Raw genomic sequence first — 25,554 nt, 5'->3', positions numbered from 1 at the left:
TGTCTTCAGACTTTGCTAGTGTTTAAATCTATGTTCCCTGGGTATTTCACAGTGCACGACTCAGTAGTTTTAGTTTCAACCTGTAAGCGCTGTTTCCATCAGGTTCTGACTGGGACATCATCACTTTTGAACCCTAATTCCTGGCTACAAATAAAGTGACAGGAACGAAAAGTTAGAACTCTCCGAAAGTCTAGGCTGTTGCTGAAGAAAAGGTTTCCTCGCTGAGTAAATGCTGTGAAGTGCCAATAAAGAAAAGTTTTATGAGGACTGCGCTCTGCTGAAGTCACTGAGAACTACACCACGTGTGCACAGGCTATGCATCTCAGACACTGTGAACAAACAACTTGACTTCAAATAAACAGCACTCATTAACTGAGTGACAAAATTCAGTGATAGGAAGCCAACCATAACTTGCTTAAATAAGATTCAAAACAAGGTGTTTGGCTTGTGTGTTTATACTTTCCTAGGGTGGGGACTGTAACATGTCCTTTAATTATGCCTGTGTGTTCTACTGATGGAACATGAGAAATTTTACTATGGTGATCTGATAGTGCAGGGCATACTAAGAATGTTAATGATACTATGTATTCCCCAAAGCATAGTGCTTCTAGAAAGCCCACCCAATTTGATATCAAACAAAAGGCTGAATATAGAATCCTGATTCAGTGTGCTGTAATAGGTCCACCAAATCAGACTGTGTTGAAATGCAGAATGTTTTCACACTTGTCATGATTCTTCATACAGATTGCCTAAGTGCTGTTTAGATTCATTTTGAAACATGGATTTTTTCTTAAAGAAACTGTTGAATACATATCATTGAGATAAATTAGAAACATGCTTTGCCAATATATGTAATGATCAAGAAGTAGGGTTTTCACTTTTAGTTTTATTCTTAAAGAAATAAAACCTGATTTTATATGGAAAGGATCGTCATTTTTAAAAATTTGCCTGACATTCTAGACAAGTCCACTTTCTTCAGCATTCTACTCATTTTAGGATGTATAAAATATGGTAAAATGTTAATTGGGAAAGTGGAAAAGTAGAGGAAAGAAACAAAATATTATAAGTAAAAAGAAACATATATAATCCTGGCTGAATTATTCAGGTGAGATGATTTTATTTTCTAAGACTTAAAGTTGAATATTCTCTGTAACAACTACTGGGGAGTCTTCCTGCACTAATGTGATAATGGAATCTTCAGCAACTACCCTGAAATGTAAACAGGGTTCTTCAGTGCTGTTTGTGTGTGATTCAATTAGTGGGATGTGAATTTCATGTACTTTTGCTCCTTGTGTGAGAAAACTGAAACAATGAGACAGTATCTGCTCCGGAGGCCTCCATGTACAGGGAGCAGTCCCTGATAACTGGACATATTAGGCTTTATGATAACTATCTCAGTGTACCAGTCACAACATTTTGTGGCTTTTTCAGACTATTTTCTTTCACCTTTCCTTATTAAATTTTAATTTTGAGCTATAATGTTTCTTTACCATTATTTTGACTTTAGTCTTTGGTCTAATTACATTTACCTGTTTTACAAAGGGCGTTCACTCCTGGCTTATTCTGTAAGCATGAATATCAACCAACCAATTAAGTTGAGAATTGTTGGTTAAATTGAATAGAGGTCAGGACAAAAATGGAGCAGAGTAGTGTGCAGCTGAGTACTACAGACAGATGTGTTAAGCCAAGATAGAGGGCATTAGTGGGTAGAGGGAATTTGGAATTTTTGTCAGTGAATTTTGATACAGATGAGTGCAAAGTCTAAATTATCAGATCTTCTATGTGTTATTTTGTTTTGAGAGAAGACAAAAATTTCAGTTTGTGTGTGTCTGTGTAAAAATAATCTGATTATGAAACATTTACAATGACTCAGGTTTGCATGCACACACAATGTGGGTTCTACTCTGCAGGGACCTAAACTCTGGACCAAGAGGGGAAGCGCTAAGATAAATAAAGAATCAACCCAAGTTATGAAAAATCCTTAAAAGGCACAAAGGCAACCTTTGTTTATTTTGAGGCTTATTTAATTCCGTGCCAGGAAGTGGGTCCAATTTGAGGCACCTTACCTGATGTTTGGCTATCAGTTCTAAACAACAAATCACTCCAAAAACACAGTCACTTAGCACAATGGCAGTTTTTTCTCTTCTCAAAGATCAGCAATTTGAACAGGCAGTAAAGGCGATAGTAATGTACTCCACTTTGTGTCAACTCCAGGGTGGATGATTGAAAGCATATGTGGGTTCTCTCTCTGGAATGTGTGACCCGTGGTTGATGTTGGCTATTGCCTCGGAGCTCAGCTAGCACTGTGTGGTGGGATTGTGGCTTTTCCATATGACTACAGAGCTTCATGTACTAGGGGGTTATCTTCAGAGTGAAAATATAAAGAGGTCCAGGTGGAAACTGCAACCTTTGACAACTTAAGCTTTAAGTCAGGTCATGTGTCTGGATCACAGATCCACTTTATTTAAGAGAGAACATAAACTCATATTGCTATCACATTATAAGTTGGTCACATAATAAAATACATTGTTGAGACCATCTTAGGAAAATATGCTTATCTGTAACACATTGGTCCTCTCTAGGTTGTCACAGTCCCTTTCCTGCCACCACATGGAATACCTATTTTCATTTCTACGTGCATCTACTCTCTCAACAGTAATTAAATTGAGAGGCAATGTTTATTCACCATTCTTTTCTTCTGTGTCTATTTCTCCCCCAATCTCTCTCTCTCTCTTTCTCTCACACACCACACACACACACACACACACACACACACACACACACAACTGATGGAGTAATGAACTGTTGGTACCTTTCCCATTGTCCTTGTATTTTAAATTCTCTTTCTGCCTGCTATCCCTTTCCACAACAAGCATTCTGAACCTTGGTCTTTCCATTGTTTCAATCATCGCCTAGCATTGATCCAGGATTCCACTCAGTGAGACAACGTGCAGAGAACAGTAGGATACTTGCCTGTCAGTTTATGGAGTTAAAAAATAGTTTGGATTTTTTTTTTTTGGTCTTCAGGCAGCAGTGTTAGCTACTGTTTTCTCTTTTTAAGATTTAATTATTTATATTTTATTAGAAAGCTCTGGTTCACTCCCTAAATGGCCACAGCAGCTGGAGCTGATCTGAACTGAGCCAGGAGCCAGGAGCTTCTTCCAGATCTCCCAGGCGAGTGCAGGGCCCCAAGTCTTTGTGCCATCCTTGACTGCTTTCCCAGGCCACCAGCAGGGAGCTAGAAGGGAAGTGGAGCAATCAGGACATGAACAGGTGCTCATATGAGATCCCAGTGGTTGCAAGGGGGAGGGTTTAGGCCCCAGGCTACCACACTGAGCACAGTGTTAGATACTTTTAAAGCTGGTATTATGGACATTCTCCCTTCTCATTTGTCTGGAGATTGTGCCTTAAATGTTGATTAGAATGAGGAAGAGAAAAGGGGAGTGATGGGGCTGTGAAATGAAGCCTGTTCCAGTGTCACCCATGGGATCAGCAGATGGGGGATGCTGCTGAGGTTGGTTGCTATATTGTCTCTGCTCAGAGCACTGTTGGAGGAAGGCTGTCATTCCTCTTGCGTTAGCTTCTCAGAATCTCACTATTTTTTCTCCATGAATCAGCTCAACTCTCATTTCCCTGACGGCTTCATGTCCTTTCCTTATTCTTTGCCCCTCTTTGACATAGAGCAAATCCACCCCCACCGGAACCATTTAGCAAGTGAGAGTGCCCATTTGAGACAAGTAATCTGGTTGATGAATGCCCAGTTTGTGTGAGTGAGAGAGCAGCATTGTAGGATGTGTCTGTTGAATTTGCACAAAAATGGATCACCCTTCCTATGGGGGCATTAATCTCTAGTGAATAGAGACCAAAACATATGTCATCATTTGCCACAGCCTTGCTTGTTGGCTATCATGATAACTTGAAGCCTTTCTGTGAGAAGTGTCTTCAGCAGCAGGATAATTGCTACTAGGCTGCTGAGGAAGGGCTTGGAACTGATTTGCAATCACAGAAAACAGTGAGCATTCTTTGTGGTTAACGATGTGCTTCTTTTAAGCTCACCCCAGCCAATGGCAACAAAGAAATGTTTGGAAAGCAAATTGAAAGCCTGTAACGGGAAGATGAAGAGAGTGTGCAAGGCTGACATAGCTCAGCTGGTGCTTTGTTAAGAGATATTTTAAGTCTTTGGATTATGCCCTCCCCCAACTTCCAGTCGATGAAGAGACCTTTCCAAGCTTCGTTCTTTGTGTATTAATAACGGGGACACATGGTCCATTGCAATGCTTCAGCCCAGGAAGATGCTCCACAGCTGTATGTTTCTCCTTGACCAAGCAGATTTTGTAATTAGCCTGAGGACATGGGAAGACCTAATAGCAAAAGGAACAATGCACCTGAATTGACAAATAGGGCTCAAGCCTTTGGGGCAACCAATGGCCTAATGGCCTATTTCTGGAATCTTGAAGAAAGAAACCAGAGTTCGCTCAAAGAAAGTGAAGTAGTTGATTGATTCATGATTTGTAAAGTAAAGTTGCTGGTGGGTGAAAATGTTTAATCCATACATAATAAAAAATGTTTACATGGGTACCTCAAAGTATATTTTTAAAAATTATCACTGGTAAAGAATATTTAAATAGAAAAATATTTCTCTAGGAAGTTTTTTCCAAATGTAACATCTTTTTAACTTGCTAAATTTTGGAGTATTTAGAAAACAGATTAAAAACTGTTCATAAGGACAGCATACAGCATTTGTGCAAAGACTACTTCAAAAATTATTTCAAGTAGATGATTTTATTAAGTATAAGATTCTATGATTGTGTCTGAGTGTTATACAAATAGTATGTAGAACAAATTTAATTTATGATTCAATTAATGTAACCAAAAATTGTGAGAAGATTTTATACATTAAATGTGAGTGTTTTGTGGTTCATTTACTGCCTTTTAAAAGACTAGAGTTAAGAACCTCAAGCTTCTTGCCCTCATTCTTCTCAAATTGTATAGGCGAGGAACCTAAACCATAGGTAACTGTTAACATGACTTATTGGAGACCATTCAGGTGCACATCAGCAGCCTTGATTTGTTTTGTTTTTGTTTTTTGTTATTGTTGTTTTTTTATTTTTTTGAGATCTAGTTTAGTGCCCTTTCTTATCCTGTGAGCAATCTATATCTTACATAAAAAATATACTACATATATCTTCCTACATGATTAAAAATATATAACAAACACATCTTAAAACAGTGATTAAAATAGTTGCATTTCTTTTACTGCTTTTTTCCCCCATTATAAGTGCTGTAGATACACATTTCTGTAATATGATAATATGCTTACTCAAATGTTTAAATGCCCATTCATTATATTCTCAGTATATTTTCTGGATTGTAAAGGAATCCTTTAACATGCTATGCATGCAATTTTCACAGTAACCTTGGGCTGCCAATATCTTACATCTCTACTTTGGTAGAATAATCAGAGGTTTCCAGGATACACAGCATGGGAAACACTAAGTGCATACGGCACTCAACTATATGCAGAGAATATGGGAACTTTCAGTCATTCATTCAACTGATATTTACAGAATGTTTACCCAGATGTTCTCAATGATAGGGATTATCCTTGAATGAGATGAAATCGGTGAAATTAGATAGCTCAGATTTTGGTGAAGGGTATCAGTAAACAATCACAAAAAAATCAGTAAAACATAAGAGTGGTGTGGGGAATTAAAGCAGGAAATGACAAGAAAGAAGCAGTTGTGTGGGTATTTGCTATGCTGTGTAATGATGGAAAACTGTCCCAAGTTTGGAAGATTGTCTTTCAAAGTTAGCCATAGTGCTTGCAATTTAAAAATTTATGTACTGCCAAATATATTATCTGGCATGGGCATCAACTAACTCGGTATATCTGGAATCTAGAAAGCTGCCTACCTGGAAAAATAGAATTAATTTTTTTCAAATGTTCCTGAACTGTAGGTGTTCTTTTCTAGTTCTGTGGCATTGTTCCACAAATGTTTAGTAAGTTCAACTAGAGCCTTTCAAGCTTGATCTAGAGAAGTTTCTTAATAGTAGGTGTGAATATTTTTCTCTTGTATCTGGTGTTGTTTCTCATCTTCATTAACACAACATAGCTAAGATCTTTGAGACGCTAAACCAAAAAATGTGTGTGAGCAGGTATGCAATCATCGTGAAACTTTTAATCTAACACTTCATCCAGGCTCATGGACTCAGACACTTGGGCTATCTTCCGCTGCTTTTCCAGACACGTTAACAGGGAACTGAATCAGAACTGGAGTGGCCAATGTCCTTGTGGGATGCTGCTGTTACTGGCGGGAGCTTAGCTTGCAGGTCATTGAATTAGGCTTTCATATATTTTTGTTTTTCAGATGTTGCTAACTTGGAGACAAGTTCATGGATACTGATCTCTTGTGTGGTCAGCATCTTTAATAGAAATTGGGAGACTCAACTTAGAGAAACATTGAGGATTCCAGGCACTGGGGCTAAGAATTCATGGGAGAGTCCAGGCAAAGGCTAGGTATAGTGATTATTTGCTATTTGAAGCAAGGGGCAACATATACTTGGACATTTGCTGCTATTTTACAATAAAAAATTAAAGTTTTTTTAAATGCATGAAAGCAGGTCTGAAGTAAATTTTATGAAGTTACTGATCCCAAGTGTTTTCTTAAATGTATATGCTCAGAAAAGAGGAGCAGTGTTTGAACTGAGATAGAGGTATGTTTCAAAACGTGGAGTAATCTCAAGGCAGATTCTCCTCTTCCTTCTTTTTACAACATTTGTAATATATATATATATATATTTGAAAGAAAGAAGGGGGACAAGAAGGGAGGGAGGGAGAAAGAGCAAGAGTGAGAGTGATAAAGGGAAAGAGAGGGCATGGAGAAGGATATGAGAGGGAGAGATAACAGGGAAGGAGAAAAAGAAGTGGGAGAAAGAGAAATGGGAGAGGCAGAGAGAGATGGAGCTCTTTCATCTTCTGAGTCATTGTCCAAATGCCTGCAACAACCAGAGCTGGACCACACTGCAGTCAGGAGTCAGGAAATCCTTCTGGCCGCCCATGTGGGTGCTAGGGACCTAACTATGTGAGCCAGCACTGCTGCAGCACAGGCATTAGCAGAAAGCTGGATCAGAAGTGGAGATGGCACTCTCTGCCAGACAGTGATATGGAATGCAGATAATCCAGGCCACAACTTAACCTACTGTGCCACAAAGTCTGACCCTCCTACAGAGCTTTTGGTAACTGGTACCAACTGCTGTATCTAGGCAATACAAATAACTGCCCACACAGAATCTAAGATTTATTTGTTATATATGGTCTCAGTCCATCAAAGAAACATTATTTCATTTAATTAGAAATGAAATCATGGGATCACTCTCTCAGCATGTAAGTAAGTCAAGAGCCTTTTTCTGCTCTAAAATCTTCTGTTAAAATTACCAGTAAGAAAATGGACTCCCATTTGGAAAAATCCTGCAGTACTGTCCCCAGTAGGTTTCATTAATAGGCATCTTTTCCCATCTCTCATTTCCACCGTTGCTAATAAGCAGTGGAATGCCCTCAAGCGGTAGTTGCAGAAGAAGGAGGGAGAGTTGAAGGAGTGGTAGATAATTAGTATTTTATTACGGCATGGATGGAACACTTACAGGTTGACAGCTGTGGCAGTTCTGCCAAGTCTTCTACAGGTACCAGAAACAATTCCAGGTGCTTGGCAGATCCTCCTGAGAATCCTGCTGAATAGCTGTCGAGAAGTTAGGAACAGGAAATACTTTGGCCTAGGTGTGAATCCAGGCTCTTTCATTATGTGTCCTTTGGCAAGCTCTCGAACCTCTCTAAGTGACAATTTCCTTCTGGGGAAAAGGAAAATCACAATATTTAACTGCTGGGTTTTGTGAGGATTAAGTTAAAGAGATTGCAAATCTTTTAGCAGATGATATGACATCTTGAAATTACTAAAAAAATGTGAGATATTATTACTATTATGGTTAGTCACTGAATGAACTGTGAACAGGGCCATAATATTTCAGAAGACAAACATCTTAGCTTTTCGAGTGGGGGAGAAAGGTATGTCTGAGTATATAAATGAAAGAGATGGGTAACAATTTTGGGAAAAATTCAAGGACAAACTTAATGCAGTATACTTTTGAGCTCTTTACAGCTGTTGACTAGAGGCTAGTCTCATTTCAATAATGGTATAAAGGAGACGATGTTTTCTCTTGCATTTGATTTTCCAGACATGTAGATTAGGGCATTAAATAAATGAGATATCTTAAGAATAGCAAATGTTCTTGCTGGGATTATTGTGATACTCTTGCAGAAAATGGGCTCATAAAATTGAATGAGTTATAATCAGAAGAACATAATATTATTAATTTTTATTAGGAGGGAGAGAGGAATGGAAAGATCAAACTCTCATTTGGTTTACACTCCAAAGGCCTATACTGGAAGTTGGGAAGAAGGAACTCACTATAAGTCTCCTGTGGGTGAAGAGAACTCAATTATTTGTGCCATCATCCCTGACTTTCATGGTCTGCATTAGCTGGAAGCTGATTCAGGAGCCAAACAAAGCAATCAAACCCAAGCAATTTGGTGTGAGATATGGACATCTTAACCTATGTCTTAACTGTTAGGCTAACCTTTTGTCCTGATAATCATAAATATTTAAAAACCGAAACCTGTTAAAATATGTTTTTAACATATTGGTTACATTAAATTTCAAAATGGGCATCTAAAAGGAATACTAGGCTAATGTAAGAAAAGGAAACTAAAAGTTAAAAATTCTTTGAGAATAAAAGTAAGAGATCGCCAACTAATGCCCCCCATTTGGGATCTGGCATGTGTGGGAGGCTGGGTGGGGCTTCTTCCTTTGTCTCTCCTTTGACCCCAGATACAGGGAGAAAGATGATCAAATTAGTGTGGAAACAATGGTCTTACCCACTTTCTTGTAGCCCTTGACCGTTTGTATCCTCATCAACTATGTAAGATTATAAAAAAAAAAAAGAAAGAAAAACAAATTCATTTGTTATGGTTCAAATGAACATTAGTTGTGTAAAAACTGTATCAAGTGGGAATTCATGTGAAAAGAACCCAGGTATTAGATCATTTTAAGTTCAGTGTGCTGAGGCTGTTAAGTATGCAAACACCATGTTAGACTATAGGGTTCACAACAGGGGAGTCACATCAACATAGCCCTCATGCCTAAGGATCCCTTTTAGGAATAGTGTCCTAGAAGTGCATTTGAAAGGACTGTGACAGAAGAATTCAAGGATGGCTGGAACTCTTGGAATTCTGGATGCCTGAGTAACAGGAAACACTGACAATATTCATTGGCTAAGAAAAAGAAAATTAGAATGATACAATTAATCCTTTTGAAGTTGTAGATAGTCTTCCTTAAAAAAAAAAAAACAATATGCTGGGGTGGCTAGAAAGAGAGGCACTCAACAACACCCGTGAGGACTTGATTGTTGAGCTGGTTAGATGGATCTAAGCTTCAATGCCAATTGCCAGGTACAAGAGCCAAGGGGGATGTGGGACAGACTGGACTGATCTGCTCCACATACTGGCAAATCAGGGTAGGAGGCGGGCCTGGTGGGGGTTATTGTGGGTTGTTCCAACTACGCTGAAGCTCCCACTGGTGTAAGCAAGGGCCGGGTATGGGCTGGGCAGAACCAGGCTGGACTGCAACAACCATTGGTTCCAGTGGAAGACGGGAGTGAAAACGGAACCAACCCAGCAATTGCAACCACCAGCTGATCAGGGTGATGGACTGTGTCGGGCCCTGTTTTTGCTAGCACATACAAGAATCTGGTTTGAGAACACCTCAGACAAAGTTTCTTTGGAGATCTCCCCAATCGAAATGCTGGACTCAGAACCCAAACCAAGAAAAGATAGAAGACAGAGCAGGTCAAGTAACCATCTCAGCTATATGTTAGCAGCGAAATACGGGGCAAACAGAGACTCTATGATGAACTATGTCAATCAGTGGATTCTTCAAAGACCTTATCATGCTTGGAGTGGCCAGATTGGCAGCGATTTATAACTGTTGAAATATCAAAACCACTTGAGTAAGAACCTCAGAGCATGCTCTACATCTGGGACATGGGGTTGGGAAATTGGGTGGGCCTTCTCCCTTAATACCCCCGTTTAAACATGAAGGAAACAGTATGGGAAAAATAATAGTCTTACCCACGTTCCTGTAGCCCTTGAACCTTTTTACCCTAATTAACTATGTAACGATTGTCAAAATACAATAAAAAAAAAAAAACCAATATGACCTCTTTGTAGTTCTTTTCAAGACCCACAAAATGTCACAATGTCTGGAATCCCATCTGATCCTGCTGTCCTCTTGTGCATGGCCTTGCAGTCCCACTGGATTTTATTGGCTTCATCACACTGGTTAGCCTCACCCCTGCTCCAAATTGTCTTTTAGTAACTGTTCTCGCTTCCTGGAAATGATTTCCTTTATATTTTGTGTCTTTGGCTCCTAATTTTATTTTATTTCTCAGCTTCAGTATCTTTTTGTGACTGATCACCAAACACACAGTAGTCCCTGCAAACTCTTTTTATTTTCTGGTAGGAAATTACTATCTATATTTTTTCATGTATGTGATGATTCAGATTTATCTTTAATTTTTTCTACCTTATCCCAATAATCAATAGTTTTGTTATACTAAAAACCTGTGTACTATCTACTGTCCTGCTCCATTATGTGTGGCCGACACCACAGCAGAGACTGAAAAAGAGTAATCACTCGATAGCACATGTGTTGGAGAAGTAAGGATGGGGAGAAGGAGGGAAAAAAAGCAAGAAAGGAAAATAGGATGAGAAGAAGGATGGAAGGAGGGAAGGGAGGAGAGCAGTGAATAAGAAAAGTGTGGAAGGAATAAAGGGGAGGGGAAAAAGCAAAGGAAGAATTTGCTTTCTTCCCCAAATCTAAACCTTGTTTAGAAGAGTCATGGACAATTAAAGAGAAACAATCTAAATTTTTTGAAACTAAAACATTGAGATATGATGAAAGTAAAATAGTGTATTACTTGAAGGGTAGACTCAAATTGGTGTTACCCTTTGATACATACTAAAATGGATGAAGAGTAAAATTTTAAATACCCTATCTCTGGAAATTCCATAATTTCCATGTTGCATGAAGTAATTTTACACTAAAACTAAAATGAGATTATTGGCAATAGGAGAAAATTCAGGATATATATATATATTTTTCAGAAGGCAGCACTTAGACAACAAATGGATTGCACAGGTGGGCCTCTTTTGTATTTGAATATAACTCCACTTTCCAGTTTTGGCATTCTGGTAGATATTTAACAGATTCCTGTTTAGGCTCACTTAGTTTCACTGTCATGTGAAGTGTCTTCTCAAGGGCAGTACTCTCCCATTTTGGAATTACACTCAAATTTCTAAGATCAGAGAAGATGTCAGTTTATATTTAAATCTAAAAAGTGCATTTATATATATTTGCGCAACCCTGTAATTTTTTGGAGATCAAAGATTCTCTTTAGTAAAACAGAAATTTCTAATTATGCCATCAGTATTATTAAACCAGCATAATGTTTGTTATAGAAATTAGTAATACAAACAGAAATGTTTAAAGGACCAAAGCTATTGAGATTTAGAATAAAAGAAAAACTCCAGGCACCTGTCGAAGAAAATGATGACAGATGGTAACGTTTTTCTTAAAGGTCTCCCTGCAGCTGTGCATGCATTCAGCACTCCAAGCTGAACTGAATCTATTCACATCTGTTATTACACCCAAAAGGATTTTCACTTCATGCTGTTTAACACAGCACCAGTCAAAGCTCTATTCTGTAGCAGAGGTTTTATTTCAGAGAGGAAGATTGACCATGGGTGAGAACCAATTTAACATCTGTGTAATCATGTTTTTGAACAAGAGGTCATAGCAATCTTGTCAGTGATCAAAGCTAACTTTTGTGGAGTTGTTTTCTTAGTTTAAAAGTGGGAGTTATTACTCACACTATTAACTAAATAATACGGATCAACTTCCTACCTGCTTCTGCTGACGGTGGCTTGCTTTGCTCTTGCCACACAACAGCTGGAACCTCAATTAAATATTTCATAATTTTTTGAAAGCATAAAATGTTCAAAAGAAGAAAAATACCTTGTGAGAACATGTCTCGAGAGAGATATTTCTGTGATGAATATTATTACTGGAGCCTGATAATTAAATTAGATTTTCCAGAATATAAAACAATGTTTTCTTTAAAAAATACACAATTTAAATACAAAGTCAAGGCAAATAGAAACAAAAGCTAATACTCAAATGATAATTCATATGGAATCCATATTTGATAGTTAAGGTGGGATATAATTGAGCTTCACAGAAAACCATTCATATAGAGTAACACTGCTTTACAGTTCACATCGTAGAATGTTAAAACTGTGTACATACAAATAAGAGTGACTTCTGCATTATATTATAGAAATATATATATTATTAAAACATTTGCCAAGTTTTATTCTAAAATTTATAAAATTTCTACAGCATTGTGATTACCTGTGTCATGCTTATCTCTCTTATTCCAATAAAGTTCATTTTGAATAATTTTAATTGGAGCTTTTATTTATCCATATTTTCTATTATATTTGTTATATGTACAAATATATCAAACATATATGTTATAAAATACATTTTATAATGGTTATGACATTGGGCTGTAATTAACAGAATGCATTGGCATAATTATTTTTATTTTCAGTTCAAATGTTTGGGACACTGAACAGCACAAGAACCTGGCTAGGAAATTACCTTTACCACGGATTTACATAGAGCTGCTTCTGATCGCATTTGTTGAATGGAATCAGGAGGTGGGATGGAGGTGTCGCTTGGTTCTTGTTCTCAAAACAAATACGATATAGTATACTTTGGGGAATGTTAACTTCTGGGTGATTTAACTAGCATTTCAATTCTGAATTAGCAAATGCTTTACTGTATCAATGTAATTTTTTAGTTCCCTCCCTCCTCCTCTTCCCTACCTTGCCAGAGAAGGATAGTAGCACAGTAACTACCTACTTGATTATCCATCCATTTGAATGTTTTTCCATCCAAATGTCAGAAAACTTAAACTTATTAAGCATTGCTTGGAGGCATAGCCAGTCTAAATCTCAAGACACAGCGGTTTTCTGTTTTCAGATAGATTGTTCTTGTTCTGAGTGACCTGCTGTCTTTATCTCTGCTCTTTTCCTTTTCCTCCCTTTCCTTTTGTTCACTTTTTTCTTTTCAGCAAGAATAGTTGAAATACATGAAATTTGATACCTACAGCTTTTTCGTAAGTCTTTTTCTTTCCGCTCACCTAATCATGCTTTTAAAAATTTTCAGGATACTATTTGTGTTTTGGTGCAGTCCATACATTTTCCTAATACAGAAGGAAGAAAAAAGGGTGCATTTGGGGGGGGGGGTATTTTGGTGCTGCTAAGTTAAACTACAGTATTCTTATAATATAATATTCCACACCAGGTCTTGGTCTATTTTTAGACCACTACCATGTGGTTAAAAAAGCATAACGATGTGTAAAATATAATCATTCTGTTTGGGATTGTAAATAGAGGAATAAATATTCACAGAAGTAATTATCACTTCCAGTTGTGATGATCAAAGGAAACTTCATGTAGTAAGTGGGATCAAGAACCTTAAGAGGAATAAACCAAAATTAGATGGAGTTAGTAAAAAAAAATATGTATATCTCTCATTTGAAAGAGAGGAAAGTGAACAAATGCAAAAGGCTGGGGAAAGGGTGAGATTTCAAAAATAAATAATAGATACATAATAGGGGTTATGTTCTAAGAATTAAGGTTAAGCCAGGCTAGGCTAAACTGAATGGGACTTGGAATCTAAATTTAGCACTATATACTGTTGAGTAAAGCGTAATGATATAGAGAAAGCAATTTCTCAAGGAATACCTTGACAGGAATTTGAAAATGATGGCATCTGAACTGAGATAGGTAGAGCTGAAATGAAAGAAAACTCAGTTCTTTTGCAAAGGAATGTTTACTTGAAGCAGCATCAGGAGCTGTGAATAAAAAGGGTGAAATTAAAATAGTCTATAGTTCTGAATATGGAAGTCTGGAAGAATGGCAGCTGGCTTGAGAAAACCAGGAAAACTAGTCTTACAAATAAGGAGTAAATGGATTCTTGGACTTAATTGCGTTTGAAATGATGAAAAATCTCCACATGAAACAGACTTTTGGGTGTGTGATAATGAGTGAAGGTGATGATTTGAAACTGTTGAATATGAAACTCCAAAAGGACTAAATATGAGGAAAACAAGGATATATGTCAAGGACAAAAATCTTTAAGTTCTTAAAGAATGGGAGGGGAAAATTAGGGCAAGAAGTAAGAGATATTAAATGTTAAATAGACTATCAGTGGTGAGATTTTCTGCTAGTGGAAAGCATGGGATATATCCTGTGCATGTTGCTAGGACTTCTCCCCAAACGTGATAGGGAAGAATTCAAGCTTTCATTATTAACTGTGAAGATTGATGAAAGAACCCTTCTATTGTTAGTTTATTGAGAGGGAAACTAACTCTTTTCAAATAACACTTTTTAGAAGATGAACTGCACTGATTGGATTTTAATATCGAAGCAGGCCAGCCTGCTGGTTCTATGCATATTTCCATGGTTGTGATATGCATTTTGTATGTGATACCCATTAACTTTTATATTTTGAATTCTCTTTGCAAAGAATATCCACCTATTTTTTAATTTGAAAAGAATATATATAAGCATATGTAATATACACATTGTTTATTATTAATTATGTATATATAATAAATGGTAGATATCTTTCTTCAGACCCCCTCCCCATAGGCCTGCAACAGCTGATTGTAACTCAGTCCAAATCTCCCATGTGGTCGGCAGGGATCCAAGTACCATTACCTGCTGCCTTTCAGGGTGCACATGAACAAGAATCAGATCACAAGAGAATCCAGGACTCTAACCTGGGCACTCTGATATGAAAGTCACATGTCCCAAGCAGTGACTTAACTGCTGCCAAACTTTCATCTAACTATTTCTGTTTTAAACAAAATCTTCAAAAATTTTTTAAATATGTTTTGATTTTGGTATCATGGCAATGTTGTTGTCAGGCAGGTGAATTAAGATGTGCTAAGATGTAGTAGATAGTGCGATGGATAAACCCCTACTCTGCACGCTCTGAGGTTCCAGATGGGCACCAGTTAGTGTTTCTGCTGCTCTGCTTCCCATCCATCTTGCTGTTTATGGCCTGGGAAAGCAGTCAAGAATGGCCCAAAGCCATGGCCCCTTGCATGCATATGGGAGACCTAGAAGAAGTTCTTGGCTCCTGGCTTCAGATCAGCTCAATTCCTGACATTGCAGCTATTTGAGGAGGAATCAGTGGATGAAAGTTCTGTCTCCTTTCCTTCTCTATGTAAATCTGCCTTTGTAATAAAAATAAATAAATATTTAAAGAGAAGTGCATCTAGAAGTGTTCGTAAGTAGTTGATACTTTCTCTAAAGTATTTGGTAAAATACCAAGTGTAATTATCTTGGCTTAGACATTTCTTTGTTGAGTGGGATTTTTAGCCATGAATAAACTGCAAGCTGTCTGTTTTTCCTGAATAAATTTTGTTGGTTTATATTTTTCAAGAACTTGGTTTTTTATTGGAATTACCAAATTTTGTGGGGGCCATGAAAGTGCTCATACTTTTTGTTTTTATTTATTTAAGAGGCAGAGTGACAAAGAAAAGAGGCTCAGAGAGAGACAAATTTTGCCCCTGTTGGTGCACTTTACAGGTGGCTGCCAACAGCTAGTGCTGGAGCCAGGAGCCAGGAAATCCACTGAAGTCTTCGGGGCAGCGGAGGGTGGGGGTGGAAGTAGGCACATTAACAAGGAATTGGTTTGAATCTGGGATTCAAATGGGCATTCTGATATGGGATGCTGCCATTGCAAGGGATAGCTTGACCTGCAAAGAACAATAGCTATCGGTAATATTTACCTTTTAGTGTTTGTAGAATTTTTTTCCTTTTTGTTTCATTGTATTGATGTTTGATTTATATTTTCTGCTATCTTACTTTTTAAAATTTTAGTTTTAATAAAATCCAGCTTTATTTTCCCTACGTTTGAACACAAATTTTAACAGTAATCCAGAAATTTCAGATAATTGATAGTTGCCTTTCCCCCCTACAAGCTAGTGTAAAATTTATTTTTTATACTGTGCAATAAGATAAAACTATTCAAAGCTACTCAATTATTATTTAAGGATGCAATTCCTTTCACTGTAAATTCTTCATTTACTTCATCTTCAACCTTTTGAATAAAAACTGATGCCTAATTTATGGTTGTCTTATCACCAACCCTTATTTATTTGTTAATCTTAACTTGAAATATGTCTATATCAAAACACCACTGAGAATTTCTGGCAAACAATTTCAAGCAATTTGCCCTCAGGTCTTTACAGCTGTTGGGTTCCCCTAATTCTTAAGGTCTCACATCCTCACACAATGAATAAGTTATTTCTTCCTATTAAAAACATCCCAAATGAAATGCTTAGGCCATTTGATGCCTTAGCAAAAATCATACTCTACATAGAAGCTGTTAGGCCAGATGAGCTCAATGGAATTTCAATATGAGATGATTGAACAGTCTATTATGATATTTGAAATTTTATCATTTGTCTTAACTTGTCTGAAAATCCAGAAAAAGGTGGATTAGTTAGATGGAGTAGGTACTTTTTAGTGGAAATGAAATGAATGGAACATTGGCTACAGATGCATATTTTATACAACTAATGGTGTTAGAAACATATTTACAAGACTGGTATGATTACTCAGCTCTTTAAACTGGTTCGTTTGTAATGTATTCTTTTGTTTGCAAAAACCATGACTGCAAAAATTATGAAATGAGCGGCAAATTCAGTGTAGAGAAACAATTAGTTGATCTAAATGCTTCTTTGTTCATAGATATTGTTATTTCCTTTCCACATTGAAATCTGTGGGATTAAAAGCAGTATCATGAAAGTGCTTTGCTTCAATTGCTCCCACAATTATAACCTGGTTTTTGGAATAAACTTATAGACAAACTAAGGCTTTAGCAGGAGAAATGTAGCATTAAAAACTGATGTAGGGGCCGTTGTCACGGCATAGAGGATTAAGGTACCAGCTGCAATGCTGGTATCCCATGTGTGTGCCAGTTCAAGTCCTGGCTCTTCTTCCTTCATTAAATCTTCTTGATAATGGACCTGAGGAAGCAGCTGAAGACAGCTCAGGTGCTTGGGCACCTGCAGCCATGTGGGAAATCCAGATGAAGTTATTGGCTTCTGGCTTCAACCTGGCCCAGAACTGGCCATTGTGATTGTTTGAGGACTGAACAGTGAATGAAAGATCTCTCTTCTGTCTCTTTGTCACATTTTTTTTCATGTAAATAAATAAAAATCTTACAAAGAAAAAAGTATGATGTGGCAAGTTTTTGTAGATAGAAAAACTAAAATAAAATAACATGTCCAAGTTCAGTAGTGACCTATCTAGAGTAGAATAGTGAAGGACAGATTCCAGGTAAACCAGGAGGGTTGGGGTACTGCCTCTATGCTGACCAGCTGCATAATCCGGTGTAGAACACTTAATCTCTGTGTGGTTCAGACTATGTCTATAGAAAGGGAAAATGGTTTTATCTCATAAATTTTATGTGAAGGTGAAAAGTGTCCATTACTGTAATACGTGGAAACAGGGTCTGATGTGTAGAATGTACGTGTAGTTATTGTTCCCAGAGGAAAGAAAGGTTGGATAGAGTCTGTGCTATTAGTAGTTGCCAATCTTTTTTTTTTTTCTCTTTCAAGATTTATTCACCTTTATTGGAAAGGCAGATATACAGAGAGGAGCAGAGACAGAGAGAAAGATCTTCCATCTGCTGGTTCACTCCAAGTGGCTGCGACAGCCAGAGCTGAGCCAATATGAAGCAGGAGCCAGGAGCTTCTTCCAGGTTTCCCACGTGGGTACAGAGGCTTTGGACCATCCTTGACTGCTTTTCCAGGCCACAAGCAGGAGCTACATAGGAAGCAGGGCCACTGGGATTAGAACTGGTGGCCATACGGGATCACAGCTGGTGCAGGGTGAGGACCTTAGCTGCCAGGTCACCACACTGGGCCCAGTAATTGCCAATCTTAGCATATTGAAGAATATCTAGAACAGGAACCCTGGATTTCAAATTTGCAACTCCCAGTAATTATCTCAAAAAGCTATTAGGAATGAAAATTCTAAGCATTAACCGTTTGAGTGTGACTTTTACATACCATTAAGAATTTATTTTTTGTATTGTAGGTTCTCAGTCAAGCATAGTAATCAAGTTTTCAAATACAATTTTTTCATTGATAAAGTTAATTATATTTCAGCATATATATTATAAAACAACTCATAATTTTTTAAAAATGAAATTCCATTAGGTACCAAATAAACATATGACAAGTTTCATGTCTTTAATGAGTGATGAAATTTAGCACCAGGATTTTGATTAATTTCAACATGGTGAAAGACAAGGACATTTTTTCTTAAGGAAAGTTAGTACCTAAATAAGGAAGAAGGTTGGTATTGAATACATACTAACTATGATAGGCAGGCCTACTATATTTCCTTTATCTTTTGATATCTATACAAAAGCTTGTATTATCCCAATTTTACTAATGTTAAACTGAAACTCTGTGAGTTTGACTTCATCAGCTCTGTAAAGCTGTGTGAAATTAAGATACTAGGCATTTGATTTCAAAGGCCATGCTTTCTCTGTTGAACTTGTCTGCATTCCCAAAGTGGTATAAAACATGTTTAGGACAAAAATTGTGACTGATCAAGAAAACAGGTATTCAGTATCTTTTAGTTCAACTGATTTCATCTCTATATATTGTCCCATTGAATCTCCTTTTCATAAGCAGAATCCACTCATGTTCATAAAGAAGCAACACCTCTGCCATCAGTTTCTTTTTCTCATGAATGATGTAGAGATGCCCCAGCAGTCACAGTAGGGGAAAGAGTGCTGACCTGAAGGCTAATTCTGGTTTCGTTGCTGCCTAGTTGTTTTTCTTTGGAGTAAGACACTTAATAGTGCTGAAGGCTGTCTTTTCATTTGTGCGCGAAAGTAAAAGTGCCTTGTGATTTCAAGTGTTCACTCACCCTACCTTCTTTGATAACTCATAAGATGAATCTGTTGCCTTTTTCTAAAGATCACAAATTTGCTTAGATTTTTAAATTTTGTTTTAATGGCGTTTACAAAATTGGGCGGGATGCACCCCCATTTGTGCCTCCAGTTAGGGTAGGGAGGGACAAATGTTTCAGTTCTTCCTTTTCTTCTATGTCTACTGGAGGGGAAAGGCGGGGGGCAACTCCTCACTGTCAAACCACAAAAGCTCTGGGGATGGGGATGGTCAATTGACGCTGTCTTAGAGAACACTGATATGGAGAGGAATGTTCCAAGGGTGTTACTTGAGCTCTGATTTTTTGTTTTTGTTTGTAATTTTTGTTTTGTTTTGTTTTAGCTCTAAGACATCATTAGCTTCATTGCACCAGGGTTAAGAAAATATTTCCAAGGTCTATTGTCTGACCAAGTCCGCTCTAGTGCATCCACAGACCCAGACATTTGCTACTAAGCTTGGGCAGGACACTCAAAGTCTTCTGCTGGCTTAGATGAGTTGGTTGTCATGTCCCTCATGTACATCAGGGTGTTCTGCCCACTACATTGACATCAGTAACTGAAGAGGCCCAGTACCAATAAATGCTCTTCAAGATCAGATCACATAGCTTGTGATTCTCCCTGTGGTGGGGGAAATATCAGCATACCTTTGGATGCAGCTGCCTGGTTAATTCCACTCCCGCCCCATCTCAAGTAGAACTACGGGGAGTGCAGTATAACTCAGTACAGCCTGTTACCTTCCCAGTCCTCATGCACACCAGTGTGTGACATGGGCTAAGTAAGAGCAAGCCGTCAAAACCCCCAACAGGCCCACTGCCAGTCCCAGTTTTTGTTCTTGCCAGCATATGCTGCAGCGTAGGCTATCAAGCCTGTCTCACATCCCATCTGGCTCTTGGCTCTTATGCCAGATTGGCGTTATAGTTTAGCTCAGCCTGTCCCACTCCCATACCTGGCCTAAATGTATGTGAACTGGTGCTGCACCTTGTTCAACCCAGCCTGGCACCAGCACTGGTTCTCGTACTCACTAGTGGAAGTTGCAGCCTAACAAGAGGGTACCCATGGTTCTTCTACCAGGCCTGTGCCCAGCCCAAGTTTTTGTGCTTCCCAGAACATTCTGAGTCTAGACTGGCCAGCCTATACCCATTCTGCCTCTTGCATGTGACAGTGGGTGTGGAAACATAATCCCCTCAGACCTAACCCACATGCTGGCCAACAGGTGCCACAGACCTGCCCAGACTGGTATCCCCAGTCCCAGCTCTCACTCTCTCCAGTTGAAGCAGCAGCTTGAATAGAAGTCCCTTGAGATTCCCCTATGGTATCTGCTCCCTGCCTTGGGTCTTGGGCATGTTGGGGGTTGCTGGTTTCAATCTGGCTTGTCCTGCCCCCAGTCTCGGCTCTTGCTAGTGGATGTTGCAGCCTAGTCTAGTCCAGTATAATTTATGCTCTATGTTGGCCCCTACATGGGCCAGTGGGTACTGTGGTCTGGCCCTCATCACCTTGTCCTCATGCCTTGCCTGCCCACAGGCTACCCCTTACATGTGCCAGTGAGTGCTATAGCTTTGCCTGGCTGGCCTGCTGACAACCCTGGCTCACAAGCTCCCCAGTGGGAGAACCAGTGGCCTACCACAGAGTTCCTGAAGTTCCACTACCAGGCCTACTCCCAGTCCTGGATTTCACTAGTGCCAGCAGGTGCTGTGAAATTTTCTGCTCTCAGTCCCAGCCTTTGCTTATGCCAATGGGTGCTACAGCCCTGCCCAGTCCACCCTCTTTCTAGCCCCAGCTCCCACAAGTTTCAGAGACTTCCATATTCCAGCCAATCTTCCAACTCTTTCCATCCCTAGCTCTCATGCAAACTTGTACTGCTATTCCTCAGAGGTGAGCCCACAAGTGCTCTACAAAAATTACCTCCCAGTTCCAGTTCTCTCTCACATTCTGGTGGGTGCTGTGGCCTGGCCTGATTTGGTTCATTCCTTGCCCCAGTACTTAAGGGCATGTAGTGCAGTCTAGCCTAGCCAAGCATGCATCCAGCTCTAGCTTTCTGTGTGCCAGCAGATGGTGGCCAATGCTACTTAGTCTAGCCCAGATCTCCTATGTAGTGTGTGGGTAATTTGGTGTGATCCAGACATGCCATCCAGTTCCCCCTTCCCCCAAACCATTTCATGTCAGCTTCCTCGCCTACCTTTGAGTACAGTTGCGTGGTATATGAAAACTCCAAGAAGTCAGTCCTTACCTGTGAAGTATGCTCTCAGATTTCCCCACTCCACTACAAACCAGACTCTCCTATCCCAGGCAAACTGCAGCCTGCCCCATTGCACGGTGGCACAGTGTGCCTGGAGGCTGGGATGGTGTGTCCCAGCCTGGCTTGGTGTTTCTCACTTTCCATCATGCTGTGCTGTCTTTAAAAAAAAAAAATAGAAGGATCACAATTTTTAAAACGAACCAGTTTCCTAGGGAACCATTTCCCTAATTGAAATCTCTAGTTCCTTGACAATTCTTGCATTAGAAAATGTCTCTAGGTACAGATTTTTAATAAGCAAATCCAAAAACTTTTGTTTTCTTTTATTTTTTACTGATGCATAAAATTGTAAATATTTGTGTGGCACCAGATGATAATTTGATATGTATACTTTGTGTAAGGCTGATATCATAGTGAACATATTTGTATTTTCATTTATCATTGTTCTGTGATGAAAACATTAAAAATACTCTTCTATAGATTATTTTAAAACATAAAACTGTACAACCTGGTATAATTTATCGGCAGGCTACCCTATCATAAATAAAATACCAGAAATTATTTCTCCTCCATAAGTATAACTTAATACTGGGTAACTTTTTCCCATCCTTTGCTGCTTCCCTTTTACTCTCTCCAGTCTCTGGTAAGCATCATTGTACTCACAACAGCTCTAAGGTTAACAGCTTCATACTTTACACATGAGTGAGATACTGAAGGTACTTATCATTCTGTGCCTGGATTATTTAATTGAGCACAAGGATCTCTACTTCCATCCAAGTTGCTGAAAAAACTAAGATTTCATAATTTTTATGGCTGAAGAAAGGGTATTCCATGATGTGTTTGTGCATTCTTCAGTTGGTGGGTGGTTAGGTTATTTCCATTTCTTAGCAATTTGAATAGTATTGCAACAGACATGAATGCAGATGTGCAGAATAGTTCTTTTTGAAGTTCTATAAATTCACTTAATGTGTTTTCTCTGTATTTAGGATGTGCTGGTTTTCTTTGACTTTTTTTCTGTGATATTTATTTGTTTAGTTGAAAGGTAGAATGACAGGTAGAGAGAGAGGCTGACAGAGAGAGATAGAGAGCGCTTTCCTCCTTTAGTTCATTCCCAAAACGCATGCAACATCCATAACTAAGCCTGGCCAAAGCCAATATCCAGGAACTCGAGCTGGCTGTGGTGGCAAAAATCCAGGTACTTAGGCCATTTTCCACTGCCTCTTGAGTGCAAGCCGTTGGCCTGGAGGTTCAGAGTAGCTGAGTACAGGTTCTCTTGCATGAGAAATTAATGCATCATGACAACACCCACCCCAGTCTTCCTTCCTTTGTTTCCTCTCTCACTTTCTTCCTATGAATTGTATTGTTTATCCATTTAATTTTATTTGTTTGAAACAGAGGCTAGGGTGGGAGAGAGAGAGAGAGAGAGAGAGAGAGAGAGAGAGAGAGAGAGAGAATATGAAATATCCTTCTGTTGGTTCTTTCTTCAAATTCCTACGATAGCTGGGGCTGGGCCAAGCAGAGCCTGCATCCAGGAAGAACACCTGAGTCTCCCATGGGAGCCACAGGAAAGCCAGTATTTTACAGCCTGATGCCTCTGGGGGTACACATCAGCAGGAAGCTGGTGAGAATCATAGGCCTGACTGTAACCACGCCTTTTGGTCCAAGATGTGGGCATCTCTCATGTCCCTTACCTTCCGTTACAATACCAATTCCCTGATTTTTTTTTTCCATTTGTTTTCACAGGATTATTTTACGAATGCAAATAAGGAGTTGAAAAAAGACACTCAACAGGATTACCAATTAGAATATGCCATGGAAAATAGTACACACACAATAATTGAATTTAGCAGAGAGTTGCATACATGTGACACAAATGACAAGAGTATAACGGTAAGAAATCCAGAAAAACACATGCAAAAATAAGTGATATTCTTTATAACACTTAGAAAAATAAAAAGAACAATATTTTTAAATATTTTTACAACAATGTCATAGTCTTTGTGGAATAGTTTTGAAAACATTTTTTCTTTAAATATTTATTTATTTTTATTGAAAAGGCAGATATGCAGAGATAAGGAGAGAGAATAGTTTTGAAATCTCTTCAAAAGTGAAAAAATACATTTGGATAAAGGCATTTTTGTGCGAACTTCACATTTTGAAGAGCTGTTTAAAGTCTGAGTGATTTTAATTGTGAATGTATTTTTAAGTTCTCTATAAGGTTTGAAAATGGGTATTAAGTAAACATGTGAAGAAATGTTTTAGACAACTGAGAATTATGATGTCATGGTATAATTTATATGATTTGCAACTCAATCACCTTTGTGAATTTTGAAAATCAAGATAAATAGTAGGCTAATTATAATTGCTATTGGCATACTATATGAGATTTGTTATTTTATGACTTCATACAAAAATTAATGTCTATGTATATGCAAATTAAATACTTAAAGAATATATAATTCATGTGATACTTTATAAAATTTCACTAATTGCTTGGAATTTTATTTGGTACAGACCCATAAAATGATCTTTTATCTTTGGTAAACCTAAAGCTTTAGAAATAGCATAAAACAAACCTGAAGTAATTTAAATTAAGATACAGCATAAAGAATAAAAAGGAGTGAGCCCATGCAAAGATATGGATCACTTCACATAATATAACACGCAATTATACTTCAATTGAAATAATAATTATAGTCATCTGACTTATTAAGACAGAATATAGGAAAGGGAACCTTTAAGCAGCTGTCATTTTATTGTTTATTTTCCAAGTTCTTACAAAGATCTGGCAAAATTCATTTTTCTATGGGAGGACCGAACTATTTCTTTATATCCCAGCAAACTGTCCCACCCTGTCACCCTCTGGGTGATTTCTGTTGGTTGCTCCATGGAAACAAACTTTCACCTAATAGTACTTGCTCCAGGTATACACTTTAGTCCCTTGGAGATTCCCAGAATGCATAAATGAATATGGATTGACAGTAATATCACAAACAAATCAGAATCTTTATTTGAATTTTCTGTAAATGCATACATATGACTGAGCTAATATGTGGGGGAAAATCTATGATGAAATAGAGTCTAAAGGCAATTTTAATTCTATTTATTCATTTGTCCTAAAATATTCCATAGTGTAAAAATTTATCTTAATCATATAAAGACTTTAGTACACAGCAAGGATATTTGTTTGGCAATTACCAGTTACTAATTTAGAATTTTGGTATGATTATCATTTATTTTTTATTATTAATCAAAACATAACTAGTAAATCAATTGTCCTTGATTCTGTTTTGGAACAATTCCTTAATTTTTAATTTATTCTGAAAAAGCAAATCATTTACTCAGATTTTTAATGTATTAATAAAGATTTGCTCAATTAATGTTAGAGACCATGTTGAGAACTCAAAATGTTGGCATTTTATTCATTTCTGTCTCCTGCTTTAGCAGAGTGTTTTAAACTCCAACTCTGGGGAAAGAAAAGTAGGTACTCTCAGGAGATGTAATGATGTCATGTCTGATTCTCAGGACAGCACAGCAAGAGTGATCTGGGCCTACCATCATGAAGATGTAGCAGGAGCAGGGCCCAGGTACCATGACTCCAATCGGGGCACCAAGAGTCTACGATTATTAAATCCTGAAAAAAACAATGTGTTGACTGCGACATCACTGTTTTTTGACCTGGTGAATCAGGACGTAAGTTGTTTTAGATTGTTTGATTGTAAAATGGGTGTATAAGGGTGTTTTTCTTTATTATGTTGGATACCATTTAACTGCGTGTTTTTTTCCCCTTTTTATTAAGACAGGTCCCCATCCCAAACAAAGGTACGACATATTGGTGCCAAATGTTTAAGATTCCTGTGTTCCAGGAAAAACATCATGTAATAAAGGTATGCAATTCACTCATAGACTGTATTTACTTGTCTGGACACAGGAAGAAATAGCTGTCTTCAAAATACAAACTATGAAAATGAAAGTTAAAATGATTGTCAATTATAAAACTTATTCAGAGAACACAGAACTGAATTGGCTGATCTGCACACCATTTTAAGAGTTTGAATTATAGCTAATATTCTGATTACTTAATTTTAAATGTCAAATGTAAAAGTTTGGGGATGTGTTTGAATACCTCTGTTTATTGAAGTAACATTTCTAAAATTAGAA

The 25,554-nt window shown here is 38.0% G+C and overlaps 1 protein-coding gene across 1 annotated transcript in view; it reads left to right on the top strand.

Moving 5' to 3' along the window:
• Window positions 1-25,554, top strand: part of MOXD1 (monooxygenase DBH like 1) — a 96,693-nt gene that overhangs the window by 17,560 nt on the left and 53,579 nt on the right. Inside the window, exons 3-5 of the mRNA XM_040965322.1 lie at window positions 23,137-23,283; window positions 24,919-25,086; window positions 25,197-25,280. Of these exons, the coding sequence (XP_040821256.1) occupies window positions 23,137-23,283; window positions 24,919-25,086; window positions 25,197-25,280 (399 nt within the window). The remainder of the gene's footprint in view (window positions 1-23,136; window positions 23,284-24,918; window positions 25,087-25,196; window positions 25,281-25,554) is intronic.

This window comes from Ochotona curzoniae, unplaced genomic scaffold (genome assembly GCF_017591425.1).
Source record: "Ochotona curzoniae isolate NIBS_2020 unplaced genomic scaffold, NIBS_Ocur_1.0 scaffold_3890, whole genome shotgun sequence".
Classification (NCBI taxonomy): Eukaryota; Metazoa; Chordata; class Mammalia; order Lagomorpha; family Ochotonidae; genus Ochotona; species Ochotona curzoniae.
This window is presented reverse-complemented; position numbering and strand designations above follow the sequence as displayed.